General features: G+C 38.2%; 1 protein-coding gene across 1 annotated transcript in view; it reads right to left on the reverse strand.

The window, feature by feature from the left end:
- Positions 1-13986: 13986 nt before the first annotated feature.
- LOC107675961 (neuron-specific protein family member 1-like) overlaps positions 13987-15843 on the reverse strand; it is an 8492-nt gene continuing 6635 nt past the window's right edge. Inside the window, exon 5 of the mRNA XM_016470465.1 lies at positions 13987-15455. Within this exon, the coding sequence (XP_016325951.1) occupies positions 15285-15455 (171 nt within the window). The 3' untranslated portion in view covers positions 13987-15284. The remainder of the gene's footprint in view (positions 15456-15843) is intronic.

Consider the following 15843-nt stretch of genomic DNA (forward strand, 5'->3'; position numbering starts at 1 on the left):
AAACATCAGCTATTTCCATAAAAACATGCTGATTTGGAATTTCTCTGTAGACTGCCACAGCAATTTAGCATAATAACTGATGCCAAAAGTAATTTTGTTGCAAAAAACATCATGGCCACAAATGTCTTCACTTATTGCAGTACTTCTATGGCAATAAAACATGGATACAACAACAAAGAAACAACATGAGCTAATGCTACAACAGTAAACTAATACAGTTCAATTTGTTTAAATGTAATTATCTCACAGCATTCATTTTCTGGTTAAAGGCAGTTTTTTGACTATGCAGTAGTCGGAACATGTAATTGCAACAGGGCACAGAAGAATAATAATAGCATTTTAAAATAAAACCAGACCAGAAATCTATATTTGATATCTGAAACCTGACATTCAGACTTTCAGACAAGCAGGGCAACTTGGACAGTAAGGCTAAAATTTATTTTCCATTCATCATAGGTTTTTAACGTGCCACATGGCTGCGTTATAGACAGTAATGACGTGAAAACAGAGGTGTAAAAGTAAAATTAATTGCCAGATGTGAGTGCAATGAGTACTGATGAGGTTATAAAGACATAAACAACACAATGCACAAGCAGATAAACACACTTTCTGTGAGCCAATGCAAAGATTGCTATCTAAGGTTCTAGTTGGGCCTCCTGAGGTGAGCGGAGACAAAGTCAGCTTTTCAGAGAGCTTTTTAGAGCTCAAAAAGAAACAAAACATTTTAAATACGCATACGTTTATGCTATGGGTGCCATTTCTGTCCCAGAAAAAAAATATTATTTTAATTTTTTTTTTTATATCTCACAGTTGCGACTTTAGTTCCTACAACAGAAATTATTTTATGTAAATTCTTATTTTAAACTTCATATTACATTTATGTTGTTTTATTTTATTCAAACTTTAAATCTCCCAGTGTGACTTCCTCATGACTTCCTGTGACTTTTTTTTCTCTCCATATTTTAAAATCTCACAATTACCTGTTTATCTTTGTAAACTTTATACCTTTCCCAACTTTATACCTCAAAATGGGACTTTATCGCAAGTGTGATTTAGTTTCACATAATTTTAATTTTATATCTCACAATGTCACTTCTTAGTTTAAACATGATCTCACTTATTCTTTTTAAACTTTATATCTCACAAATATTATACAGAGGCAGAAAGAGGCTTCCACAGCAAACGGAAAAGATGGTATGCCCAAAAATATAAATTCAAGCATCATTTACCCATGAGAGAGTTTTCTATGCAACTAAGTGGACTTATTACCCTACAATTATTGAGTTTGATAACATAGTACGTGTGACAACTAGCCCCTTCTATAATGTAGAATTATTTCAGCAATGTGGACCGAAACTCTTATGCTACATCAAGGCCATGACAAACTCACTCTCATAACAGCAGCAGGAATCAAGTAAGATAATGGGCTGCTCTGGAACCAGTGTCTCCTGCACAAACCCTGCTGTCCTCCTCCGAAACTGCTCTGAGATTGGAGAGGAAAGCCAAGCATCTGAAGAACAGGATCCTCTGTGTCTGACTAATTGACCCCTGGTTCCCTGGGGGTAAATCAACAGAGGCTAAAGCCACTGGGCCACTAACAAGCAGCTCTCGTAAAGCAATCCATAACCAATGGGCAATTTGAAACACATGCTATTGGATATATTTACGACTCTGTCAAAAAAAGCGGTTCTGATGACCCCCAACTTTTTTTGTTTTTTAAGACAAATGGCTCATTCTGTTTCCTTCTCGAAACGTCACACATAAAGTAAATGCTTCGTAATTGACATGACTTGTGTCTAAACAACATTCAAATAAATTTGTATTATTAGCCTCATTCAGCGCAACATGATTGCATTAGATTGTTGAGGACGGGAGGATTAGGCTTTATATTAAAAACAGCTGGGCCGTTATTCTTTGATTGTCCTCATCAAAATGATCCGACAGAACGCCGCGCGGTCACACATAATCAACAATCACGCCCGTCACACGAATTTAATGCAAAGAGACCCGGCAATGGCAATTTACTTGCATTTCAGTCATTTGATTTGCTACAAAATTGTGATATGTTCTCCCAGACTTCTGGAATTCCATGGTGTGTTCTGGAATTTCAGACCACTCAAAAGTGGCTTGATGGTCTTTCTTTTTTTTTGCAGATCCTGGCATGCCTGGTTCTGGAGAAGGCCAACTGTTATTCCCAGTGGGGTTATCTGACAAAGCACTTCATGAACTGTGCAGCCACTGGCCTCGGACCAGCTGATACTGCTTAGCCCCAGTCGTAAAGCAAAAGGTCTCTTCAAGCGATCCATTAGTGCTCCTATCCCCAAGAGTGGAGGCCGCGGTCTGCTCAAGCCGCGCAGGAAAGCTTGAAGGAAAACAGCATGGCAGACAAGTCAGAAGATCAAAGACCCCCTCAGACGGCAGACCCCGTCTCCAGACATCCAATCTCTTCCCCTTCATGGTTCTAATTAGCAGATGGTGGAGAAATGGCTCATATTATGGCTTTATCAATTAGAGAGAGACGTTCATATCTTTCTTTCTCTCTCTTTCTCTTGCTGTCGGCCCATGAGCGTGGCATAGATAGATGAACTGAGAGAAGGAAATGCATATTGGAAGAGAACCGCTGCTTCGGATTTAATGTGAATAAATTAGTTCACCATGGAAAAGGGACATTTTGGTATTTTCTTTTCTGATGACTTTCAATCTACAGATGTGAGTTGATGGTACATGCAACAAAAAGATCATATCTTATGTCGGGATAGTTCACTGAAAAATGAAATTTCTGTCATTATTTACTCACTCTCATGACATTCCAGCCCATATGCAGTTTTTTTCTGGAACTCAAAAAGACAAATTCCAATTAGCTCTTTTTCTTAAAACTACATTAGTTTATAATGACCATGTATGTTAAGCTATATGCTACAATGACTTTGTATGAGGTGTGGCAGAACGGAAAAATCCGTATGCTACTTAAAAAGCTATTTTTTTTCTTTCTTTCGGCTCAGTGACGTAAATGGAGGCGTGCATCATTTAATGGGAAAAGCGAATAAAAGGGCGACGAGGCTCATGCACCGGGGAGGAAAAAGAAAACGACGGTTTGTCAGAGGAGTTAATCAATTGTGCTACTGTGTGGAGTGGGACTGGTGTTCCGGGTTGGTCTGAAGCTTCCAGATGTGCTGTTTCTGAGTCCGTGAACTGGCGTGACGCACTTTCACGTACCCTCTTCATGCAGCCGTCCAAGTTGGAAAGCGTGGCTGGGAAAAAGGAGCATCCTAGAGTCCACAGCAGTCCCCCAGACACTCTTCTAACCTCGCGATCTGCTACACTTGGGTCAGTGACGCAAAGCCATTCTTGCTACCAACCATTACAGCACACCAGCTCTCACACTCTTACGCACACACTTCCTAACGCATGCAATTCCAAGTTACGAAGTTTGATACAGATATATTTTAGTTTTTTGTTCATTTGTTTACCCATTCCTATTACTTACTGTTATTACTGTGTTTTTTTTACATGGACAAATTTGAAGTTAATATGGACATGTGAATAATGTTGCAGAAACCCGGGTACTACAAACTGTGACGCATCAAAGGGTTCGCAGCCTACCTATTTCCGTGCATGTGTGAAAGAAAAGAGATGAATAAGTAGGGGGGTCTAAAATTGTTCTACGATTGTTGTTTCCCTCTGAACATTTACATATATTGTTTTGATTGGGTTTTGCTGTTTATTTATTTACTTATTTTATTGTTGATCAAACTGACCTTTGTTTGTTATTCGAGGGATGTGATTGAACCCTTTTATGTTCATTAAAGTGTCTATCGAAGGAAAAGTTCAGACTGTGAACTAAAATTTTTTTTTTATATATATATGTAACAGGTGGTTTATTTATGCTATCCTGGGTTTAATTTTGACAGGCCTACTCCTGTCTGGTGCCCGAACAAGTTGATTTAAGACAAGTTATATATTGTCTTGGTGCGGGAGAGAAGCACAAATACGAAGAAGATAACAATAAACTGCCTTTAATAATCCACATAAGGGTAATCCATCTCAGGGAAACAGCAAACACACACACACACACGGGTAACTTCGGCGAGACTGGACAAAGAAACACTGAACTGAATACAACTTAAATAAGAATCTAATGAGGGACAGACAGGTGAAGATGATTAACTAAAAATGACACAACGAGAACAGGAACATAACCAAATATGGGCACAAGAGGGAGAAAACATAACAAACAGTCCAATGGGGGTGTGACATTTCGCCCCCTCCCAGAAGGCGCGACCTCGCGCCGCAGGAACAACAGAGGTAGGGACGGAGGGGGACTTAGGAGGAGGACAAAGGAGTGGATGTGGGATGGAAACGGGGGATGGCGAAGGGCTGGCAGGAAGGCCGGCAGGCAGATGGTACAGGTGGAGGTTTGGGCGGAGGACGGACTCCCGGGAGGAGGATGGTGAACAGAGTCCAGGGTGGAAACGACAGAGGGAGGAGCCATGGAGGAAACAGGAGGAGCCAGGGCCGATCAGACGGAGGGAGGAGCCAGGGAGAAGACAGGAGGGACCTGGAGCAGGAGGAGCCAGGCGAGACCCAGGCTGCAGCCATGATAGCAGCCCACGGTGGAGCCGACGGAGGGAGGAGCCATGGTTGAGGAAGGGCTGACGATTCCAGGGGGCCGATCGACGCCAGCGGAGCAGGTGGAGGAGGAGCCCGAGGCGGAGACTGAGAGCCGAGGGCGACACCGAGGATCCGGAGGGCCAAGGCGGAGCAGATGGCTCCAGCGACCGAGGCAGAGGCGGGGATCCAGAAGGCCACGGTGAAGCTGCGGCGACTGAGGACCGAGGTGGAGCTGGAGGGAAGGAGGAGCCTGACAGAGCCGGAGGGACGAGGTGCAGCCAGAGGAGTGGAGTCCCGAGGCGACGGATGGTCGACGACAGACCAAGGCGGAGCCGGATGGACGAGGGAGCCCGGCGAAACCGGTGGACTGCTGGGCCACGGCGGAGAGGAGGGAGCTAGGAGCCATGGTGGAGCCGCTGGGTCGAAGGGCCAAGGTGGGGTCCAGGACTCAGAGGCTGGAGGCGGAGACAAGGGATCCTCCAGCCATGATGCCGATGGAGACAGGCAGACCCGCGGCGAATCCAGCGCACAGATGGTGGGCTGAGGGTAAGCATAGGGGCTGACAGGAGTCCAGGGTGGAAGCTCTTATGTGGTGGGCGGGAGTGGCGGAGCTGAAACAGCAGGGATGACAGGAAGAGGCAGGAAAGGGAGGGTGGGCGCGAGTTCAGGATGCTCAGGGGGCTTAGGAACGGTGTGTGCTGCCCACACACGCCACAAGGCTACTTCCAGCACCGTGAGCGCCAGCGACAGGGGAACGATCTCCGTGGTCGTTATCGCACTGGCAGATAGTTCAGGGCAGATAGACAGTTCATTCACGGCCTCCATGGCCGAATCAGGACAGAAAGATGATGACGGAAGACTGGGTAACTCAGAAAAAAAGTCAATTAAATCTCCCGAGTCCTGCCTCAGCTCACCCTCAGTGGTGGTGCAGTGGGCGGGGCTTTCTTCCAAGCCCTCGCGCTCCTTAGCATAGTCCACCGTCGCGTGCTCAGTTGCCGGCTCTCGCACCTGGTCTGACATCACAGGCTCGGGCTCCGGGGCGATCCTCAGCTCTGTCGCTCTCTCAGGCGATTGCTCGTCGGTCGCGGCGGGCTCTGGCTTTCCGTCAGCGGTGGGCTCAGGCTTTGGCTCTGCACAGCGGGGTGATGGTGGGCTGGGCTCTGGGTCCGGAGTGGGACTGGTGTGTTCATCTGCGATGTCCACCGTCAGCGGCGATCCACAAGACACCAGCACCCACTCCACAAAGGCGACGAAGCTCTCCCGAGGACCATCCCTGGACAACTGCTCTCATGTGGTGTTGTTCAGTCCAGCTCGGTAGAACGAGCAGAGGCAGTTGTCTGGGTAGTGTGTGTAATTTGACAGAAACACAAAGTCCTCGGTGTGGTCCTCGAGAGAGCGATCCCCCTGCTCCAGCAGGAGGATTAGGACAGCAGGATCGTTCATAACAAAAAAGAAAAACTTTCAAAACAGAAAATAAAACGAGGGGAACACGCCACTATCCTTTTTTAGGTCCGGTCTTCTGTCACGGTGTGGTACGGGAGAGAAGCACGAATACGAAGAAGATGAAGGCAAGTCGGCTTTAATAATCCACATAAGGGTAATGCATCTCAGGAAAACAGCAAACACACACACATAGGTAACTTCGACGAGACAGGACAAAGAAACACTGAACTGAATACAACTTAAATAAGAATCTAATGAGGGACAGACAGGTGAAGATGATTAACTAATAATGACACAACGAGAACAGGAACAGGAACATAACCAAATATGGGCACAAGAGGGAGAAAACACAACAAACAGTCCAATGGGGGTGTGACAAATTAATTGTTGAGTGAATTTTGTTTCTGGGGCCCACCACCGTTACAAAGGACTAGACTTGATATTTTGGTAACACTTTACAATACGGGTGCACAAATATACATTAATGCATGCTTAACTAATGCACAGATAATCAAGAGTTAATGTATAACTCATAAAGAACTAAACCATTTATTAATTACTACATTAGCAACTAATGAACTATGAACATTATATATGATTCATAGATTAAGTAATAAATAAATTGTTATTAGTTAAATGTGTGTGTCATGATTATCTGTGCATTAGTTAAGCATGAATTAATGCATAGGCCTATTAGTGCCACCTTATTGTAAATTGTTACTGTTCTAAAAAAAAAATCTAGATAAGAAGAATTCCATTTCACTGCAGCTCTAAAATCAAATATATGGCCACTTTCACACAATAACATAATATTGTCGGTCTTGTTTTGGGGTCCTGTTCTTGCATTCACACACAGTTCGGTTATACACTAGAGTGACAACAATATTCTCTGTAAATTTTCAAGACGTGACAAGTGTCTACGTGAACGTACTGGACAATTAGTTGTTGTCTCGTTATATTAAATTCAAGTTTATTTGTATAGAGCTTTTCACGATGCAAGTCATTGCAAAGCAGCTTTACAGAAAATTTGGTAGTTTTGTATGTTGTCTGAGGGTTGGCATCATCTCTTCTCAAGTGTTCGGTCATCTCAGGTCTTTGTAAGGGCTGGATCCAGACTGAAGCTTGTGTAATTCAATCGCGCACGACTCCGGTCTTCACTATTAATGCCGTTGTTGGTTAATTAAAATTTGACGGATGAACTCGCTCCTGATTGGACTCTTGTAGCATCAACTACGAGGAAACTTTAGTGTTATGACATTTGACGTCTTTGAATTATCGACACCATATTTGATTTGAGGGCTAGCGTAAATATTGTGCTTCAGAAAACTTTTAATAGTTTTTTTTGTCTGTTTTGTATTTTATTATTCTTTTTTTTTTATATAATTTTTTTTTATTATTTAAGTGTCTTTAAAAAATAGCCTATGGGTTTGGAATGACATGAGGGTGAGTAAATAAATAGGCTACAGATTTTATTTATTTATTTTTTTTTAACTAAAACAATAATATAGACTGATTGTAGATGGTTAGAGTGGCAGTGCCGACTAAGCTTCAGTACATGATGAAAACATGAGGTCATGCTAAGAAAGAAATAAACAAAGGCTTACATCCAATAAATGACCTGAATGTCCGTGATTGAATAAAAATACATAATTAGCATTATTAGAGAACTTTAGGGCCCCAAAGTGAACAACAATGTTAAAAGATTAGGGAATATAAAACAGTCTTCTTTCATTAAAGCTGTTCTTGCAACTGATGTCTGAGAGTGACAACTTTGATTTATTAATAATGCTTCCAGAAACTGACTAAATTTATAGTCTGCTGTCAAGAGGATTTTACATGCAAGCTGCTTTTGAGTAATATTTTATTGGAGTCACCAGTGCACTTAACTTACAAGGCATCTTAAGTATTCAAAATAAAACTTGACACTGGTTTGTTTAACAAACAAATCTGACACTTTCAAAGTGACAACCAGATGTCACAATGAAGAGATGAAACTAGGCTGAGCTCATTGAAGACAAAAAAGTTAAAAGACTAAAAAAAAAAAAAAAAAGTCTCATTAATGCTGCCTTAATCATGTCAGAATGATAAGATGAGTTAATTCGAAACGCCACCTCCATGATGTAATTACCAGTAAGAAATCCAGACTTTCTAGTTTTTAAGCATGTCAATGGCTGAGGCAAACTGATATTAAACACAATAATAAATAATGATTTATTATAACCTGAATAATGCTGAGATTGTTATTCATGTCACTCTCTTCTGACCTCCTGCGCTCTTCTGAGTCCATTAAAACATCTTGTTTTGGGACACTTAGAGCGATCTGTGTATGCCAGACCCTTGGAGACACTCTGAACACAGTGAACTATACAGCAGTTGGCTAAAGTGGCCTGACTCACCTTCTTAATTACCCATCATCCCCTGCACAGCCAGGCTCTCACAAATCACGCCCCATTGAGGACGAGTGATAGAGCTGTCAGTGAGTACTCAGCGTTTCTTAGTGGGAGAGGGCGATCACACATACACACAAACCCGCTGAGTAGGCAAGAGCTGGTGCCAACATCTGAAACACTCCCCGAGCTTTCTTCAACTTCAACACAGAGGAACAATGACTGCGGCGACACTGACATAATAGAGAGAGCGAGAGAGAAGAATGGTGTGTGTGAAAGTGAGGAGGAGAAAGAGAGAGAGTCTGGGAAGTGATGGATATGATGGAAGCCAAGAAGTATCATGAGAGCTCGACTTCGTGACCTTATCTCTGGGTTGGTTATGAATTGCAGGTCTTCAATAACAGTATGTTAATATTACCTAATGGACAACATTTAGAAGTTGGTAAAAGCAAAATAATTTGTCTCCGACATCAGGAAAGAGTTATAAAAACGTAGTATTGGACATTTTTTATTGAAAAAATAGAGGCACATTTGTTGTCACATTTGTTTTAATTATTATAATTTTTTTGTATTATTAATTACTACATCTATTCTGTATTTCCGGTTTTTCATGAATTGTTTTATGCTTCATAATTGTATAATTGTAAATCCTAAAAAAATATATAATGGCCAGTGTTTCCTGTGACTGTTTACCCTGCTACTGGGGTATGTTGTCACAAGAGGCTAACATATATTATCAGTCAAAAGTTTAGGATATTTTTTTAAAAACGGTTTTGAAAGAAGTCTCAGTAAAACTTTACTTAAAGCATTATAACAAGTCATTAAAGGGTATAATGCATTATATTTATTACAATATTTATTATATAAATATATTTATTATATTTATAATACATTATATCTTGTAAATAATTATAACTGAATTTAAAATGCATAATGTAACAATCAACTGATAAGTGCTATAATGTATTAACTGTGGTAATAATTATTCATGAGATTGTACAATGTATTATAAGGTGCATAATAATTAATGCATTAAAACTACTTTTTATAATGCATTATAGGCACATAAAGGCTTTAAGTAAAGTGTTACAGAAATCTCTGATGTTCACCAAGGCTGTATTTATTTAATATAAAATACAGCAAAAACAGTAATAGTAACAGTTTAATACAGTTGTTGCTGAATACAGTTTTTACTCTATTTTTCATCAAATATGCATCCTTGGAGAGCATAAGAGACTTTCAAAAACATTTTAAAATCTTAATTATTCCAAACTTTTGAATGGTATAGTGTATTTTAAACAAACAGTATTTTTCTGGCCAATAACGGTTAATATGGTCAAATTTTTTTTTAAAGTCAGAAATCTACTAAAAATAAACACCTGTGATTATTACATACAAACAAATACATTGAGTATGCTATACCTTTCTCAAAGTTACCATAATTCTATAATGTCTGCACAGCAGTGTGCTGCTTTCAGTCTGCATGGCTTTGTTTTTTAAAAAGGCAAAATCAATTTCGTGAAATGAAAAAGGTCACTTGTACCATAAAAGTCTTCTGAGTCATATCGCTTGTTGTTCATATAATTATTCTGTCCATGAGACACATGGTTCATGTTCATGTAATGAAGACTTTGATACAATAACAACAACTTCCTCTGTCTATGAGACTGTAAATTGGCATCTATTACTCACAATGTAAAAAGAGTGAATGCGGTAACTATACATGATTCCCGGACTCCAGACTGCCTCTAATTCACTCGTCTAAGAATTTGCTCCACGTGTGTAATTGCTATAAATTTGGATTAGAGATTGGGGAAAGGTTGTAAATTGATGTGAAGTCCTGATACATACCCATTTGTAAGTCATTAACATTTTTTACCCTCTAATTTTGCCCTTGAATTCTGCATTTTTTAAAGGAGAAAATGGCATTATGGCTCCACTGATTCTGGGTGACACTATAATTATGACGTTAACTGGTTTAAAAACGGAATAAAAATTGAAATGAAATCATTATTTAACAAAAGAAATCACCAGGAAAAAAACAAACAAATAAACTATAAACCATGCTACTCATGCCTTCTCTACCCTTTTCTACATTCATTATACTAAATAAAACCATCACAAATTTGATTATGTTGAATATAAGCATTACAAACTAAAGATCAAACAGAAATTATTGACCGCAGGTTAGACGGCCGACACAATTACTGCATACTTACTCTTTATTCCTGGCCTTAGGACAGTCCTAGTCTGATGTTTAATATAAGGATCCTAAATTGTTGCCTGTGTAGCCAGGCTTTGTTTAAACGGGCTTATGACTCAATTTAATCCGTAAAAATATAGCCATTTCATTATGGAGCACACTCAGATATTTGTTTCTGCGGGTTTCTCCCTCATTGAAGCATAAATTGCTGCAAACTGCAGAGTTTGGAAAATGATTCCACGCCAAGCCGTTCCTAAACGAATAAATCAAGGACTAAACGCTGCCCTTAAGCAGCTAAAGACATTCATTCAGACAGTCATTCAAAACAGATCCTACATTCAATAAAAACACAGAGCGCACACACTGGAGACTGGCACTTGCCCAGTGTCACGGCAGGCCTGCCAGCTGTTATTATGCTTTGACAGTTGCAAGTCACTTGATTTCTCATTGATCCCTTTATGACTGCAATATGGCCTTTACTTGAAGGGCAAATGATCAAACGCAGAGGACTAGGTAAGTAAATGACGTATGAAAGAGTTTTTTCTTGGCCTGCAAGGGTCAAGAGTTCTTGTGTTACAGCAATAAACTCCCTGTCATAGTGCTAAAACGAGAACACACTTTTTACGCAGTTTGAACATTTATAGAAGCAGAAAGTCAACGAAAAACCAGAGGCTGTCAACACTTCTCAATTTAAAATGGTTTTACAGCCTCACTAACTCATAGCTGCTACACACAGGACGGGTACATTTATACACTTAGTAGTTGTGTTGTAAATTAAAACAAATGTATTTGGTTCATTTTTAATTACTCTTTCAAAACCACATGATTATCATATGCGACTACTGCTTTTGCAGAATTTGTGTGCAGAAAAGTAGAAATACTTTTTCTAAATATATTTTCGTCTTCAGAGAATATCTAGAATTAAGTTTATTTTTATTAGCCCATGCACTTTCTTGAATTAAGCATAAATCTAAAAAATAAAAAAGGGGACTTAAAACAAGAAAAAAAAAGAAAAAGAAAAAGAAAAAGAAAGCATACTTACTTTGAAACTTAAATGCAGAAACTCTCATGGTCAAAACAACAATACAAAACAAACATTGAATGTTTGCTCATAAAGTACCACATCAAGTTCATTTAAGACACTGTCATGGTCAAAACAAATCATAAAACAAGCACAATACACAAAATGAAAAGGAGGACTGTTCTTTAAACAAGAAAAAAAATATTGGGGTGAGAAAAATTTACTTAATTGAAGAAACTACCATATCAAAACAAAAAAATCGCAAGCAAAATTAAACAAAAACACGTCAGCTAATACAATGACATCAAGTTAATTGAAGAAACTGTCATGGTCACAACAAAAAACAAACCACAAAACACAAAATGAAAAAGAGGACTGTTTTTAAAAAAAGAGAAAGAAAAGAAAAAAAACTACTGGGGTGAGAAAAAAGAAAGTAATTGAAAAAACAAAAACAAGATGAGAAAAGCACAAATCCCAAAAATACAAAACACAAGCATGTCCGCTAATACAGTGCCATATCAAGTGGCTGAAGGCCTTAGTAAAGCGACCTGAAGGTGGCACTGTATACTGTGAGTTTTCACAGTGAGAATCTTTCTGAGCTGTGTAACATACGAGTCCACACAGTAATGTTGTAGTAATGAGGAACCTACACTGACAGTCAAATCAAGTATAAGCAAGTCATTCTTTTCATTCAGTGAAAGAAACACAGTTCAGTAAAATTACTCTAGAATGCAACATAAGGACATACAATAAACTTCACATAGTTTAAACCTCACTATATAAGCAATGCAATGCAAATTTAAAGCAATGCAATTTAAGAATAAACTTAGGTTTTCCAAAAATTTCTTTCTGGTATTTCATAGTTTTCATCACTTTACTGTCGTTGTAAAAGTAGTGATAATAAAGAATGAGTGGGTTTGTCCTTGTTTGCATTGAGAGGTATCCGTTCAGGATTCAGCAGAACATTTGTTTAGAGAGTCCACTGGGTCAGCTGTCAATCTGAGTTTATTATTTTGACACCTCATTTAATCTGTACGTGTGTGTGTGCAGGGGCGTAGCCATCATTTCAGAAGTGAGGGGGACAGAAATGTTATATATATATATATATATATATATATATTATAAAAAAAAATAAAAATAAATATATATATATATATATATATATATATATATATAACATTAAAACACACACACACACACACACACCTCAAACAGGGCTTGACACACAACCACTTTACACCCTCACTCAAATGAACGCCCTTTTCCCTGGCAACACCTGCTGTGAGCTGACTATGCTATTCTCTAATAATTACTTTTTAACCCTTCATTGGGTTCAGCGCCTGCACAACATACAGTACAATGCAAGGAATGAAAATGTGAATTACACAGAGGACTAGAAGGAACATGGTGTGAAATCCTGTGTGTGTGTGTGTGTACAATAATTTTTGGGTTATGTAAAATACAATCTATTAAAATTTAAAATTTATACCTATAGATAAAATATTCTCATTTGAATGTTAGCCACATATTTATATTTAGACTAAAATGTCACAAATGTAGCATGCATAATCAATTTAACATTTGCATTTAATTTTGTTTTTTTCTTTCATATAATTGTTAATACAATTTAACTCCATGCTTTTTAACGAATTTATGATCTATAATAATAATTCTCTAATCCAACTTAAATTTATATCCAACCATTTTTAATGAACTTATGATCTAATTGTCATTATTATTGCTATTTTTAATTTTATAATCAATTTAACTAAATTTTGATTAAATCCTTTTTAATTAACTTATAACAATAATTGATTATTGCTATTGCTATTATTATTATTATTAGTTTATTAGTCCAGTGTAAATAAGTTTTTATTCAATCCTTTTTAATGAATTTATGTTCTATAATAATCATTATTATTGCTATTTTTAATTTTATAATCAATTTAACTAAAATGTTATTCAATCCTTTTTAATTAACTTATAACAATAATTGATTATTGCTATTATTATTATTATTATTATTATTAGTTTATTAGTCCAGTGTAAATAAGTTTTTATTCAATCCATTTTAATTAATTTATGTTCTATAATAATCATTATTATTGCTATCATCATTATCACCATTGTTAAATAATATTAACATTACAAATAATAAATATTTATGAATTACATGTTATGAATTTACAGCACCAGTTACAAAATCAAAGCTCTGGATTTTTCTGAATAATACAACCTATTCACCATTATATGCACATTACATGCACACCAACTGCAGTTGTAGAATCTCCAGTGCAATGATAGAACACCGCGCTGGTGAATACTGAAACCTTTATTGTGTTATTATCCATTGAGGATGAATGAATGTTTGTCACACACAGAAATGACTAATACTGCAGGCTTTATGATTTCACCTGCCGCACCTTACAAGAACTTCAATTCATCCTTCCAGCACCAGTCACATAAATAAGAGAAATACATAAATAAATACACATTAGAACTTTACATTTAGCAATTGGGAAAAAAATCAGATCACAATAGATAAATATAAAGCACAATAAATAAAACAAACAGCAACAGAAAGGGGAAACATGTTTCAATCTGCTTTTGAAAGTTTATACATTCAGCTGGGACTGATTTGCTGTAGAAGTGATAAATGTACACAAAAACAATTCAAAGGTCACTCGCCTTCATGAGGTGTTTTCACATTCTTAAACTTTTTAAAGAATCTACAACATTAATAAACATTTAAATGGCTGCTGGTGCTTTGTGTAAATGTTTCAGCACACAAACAAACACAAAAATGACTGTTCTAATACCTAAAAATAGTTTACCGTTACTCCTGTTTACATTCAAATGACTTGGTTTTCACATCTTTCATTTAAATTCTAGGATATGGTATGGTTTTTAAGCATGCAAATGTGTATAAAATGTATTTTTTGCACAAATCATTTCGTCCTTACGATCAAAAGTCAGATTTTCTCATTTAGTAAAATGAACAAAAAAAGTATAATAATCGCTTTTCTCTTTTAAATCAAAGACACGTTGCTTTAAGACAACAATCAGTAGTTAGAGTTGATTTAAGAGAAAATGATCAGAGTTTTTGGAATGCTTTTTCTTGCCAATGCACTCGTTCCTCAGTTGCATTGCAGTTCATTAGAACACAATTCACAGCCAACGTACACTTCATTACACTAAGCTAAATTACTTCAAATGAAACCATAAGCGAGAACTAACGCCTAACAAACTTCGCAGAATTACAAGCAGCACGACTAAATCTACAATGCCACAGTGAGACGTGCCATCAAAAAGTGGCTTGGTGACATTTAAAACGCGTACGGATGAGCTTCAGAGTCTAGATTTCCTCTAAACGGGTATGGAGTAGATTTCTGAAAGCATTTGTATTGCAGAAGGTCGACAAAGTAGCAACCTAGAAACCTTCACTTCAAAGACATTTGTGTGTGTCACAGTTAACCTAAATAGTTATTCGCACCAAATTCCCATTTTAAACACGAAATACACACATAAACGCCTTCCGATTGACTTGACCATCAACATTATCTGAATTCCATCCTCATAAACCCTTTAAAGTGAAAATACAGTGACCCCTTCTCGCTCCTTATTTCTCAGAGTGGTTCACCTCGTCCTTCATGACCGGCAGCCAGGGAGGAGACAGCTCTGGGATGTTCCTCTTGGCCTGGTTGAGGTGGGTCATGGCGGTGTACAAGCTGCCCCTGGAGTTCTGCTCAGGGTAGTACATCTCCAGAGCCGACGGGGTGCAGTGTCTGTGCTAGATTAGAAAGTAGATGTTTGCAAATAAAGGTTATATAGGAATACATTAACTCGAATGGAGAAGGTCAGGCAGGTTCTGTTATAAATCAAACATAAAGGTGAATGTCATGGAGCTCTGCATTCCTGTTGATATAGCATCGGTAGAGCGGCCAAACCGCTGATAACTGCCTCTGAAACAACAATCCTGCCCTTCCGTTTACACACATGCATAAATTGGGGAAATCGATATTTTAGAAGTGGACAATGATAGTCTATCACTGTCTTTTCCAAATGTGTTGAGATGACATGTGAAGCTTAGCACATTGTCTACAAACATCAACAAAAAAACACATTTCTGTAAAAATCAATGACCTGTAGTGCTAAAATATATTGTTCGTTATGTGTGT

The sequence above is a fragment of the Sinocyclocheilus anshuiensis genome, unplaced genomic scaffold, assembly GCF_001515605.1.
Source record: "Sinocyclocheilus anshuiensis isolate Anshui unplaced genomic scaffold, SAMN03320099.WGS_v1.1 scaffold469, whole genome shotgun sequence".
Taxonomy (NCBI): Eukaryota; Metazoa; Chordata; class Actinopteri; order Cypriniformes; family Cyprinidae; genus Sinocyclocheilus; species Sinocyclocheilus anshuiensis.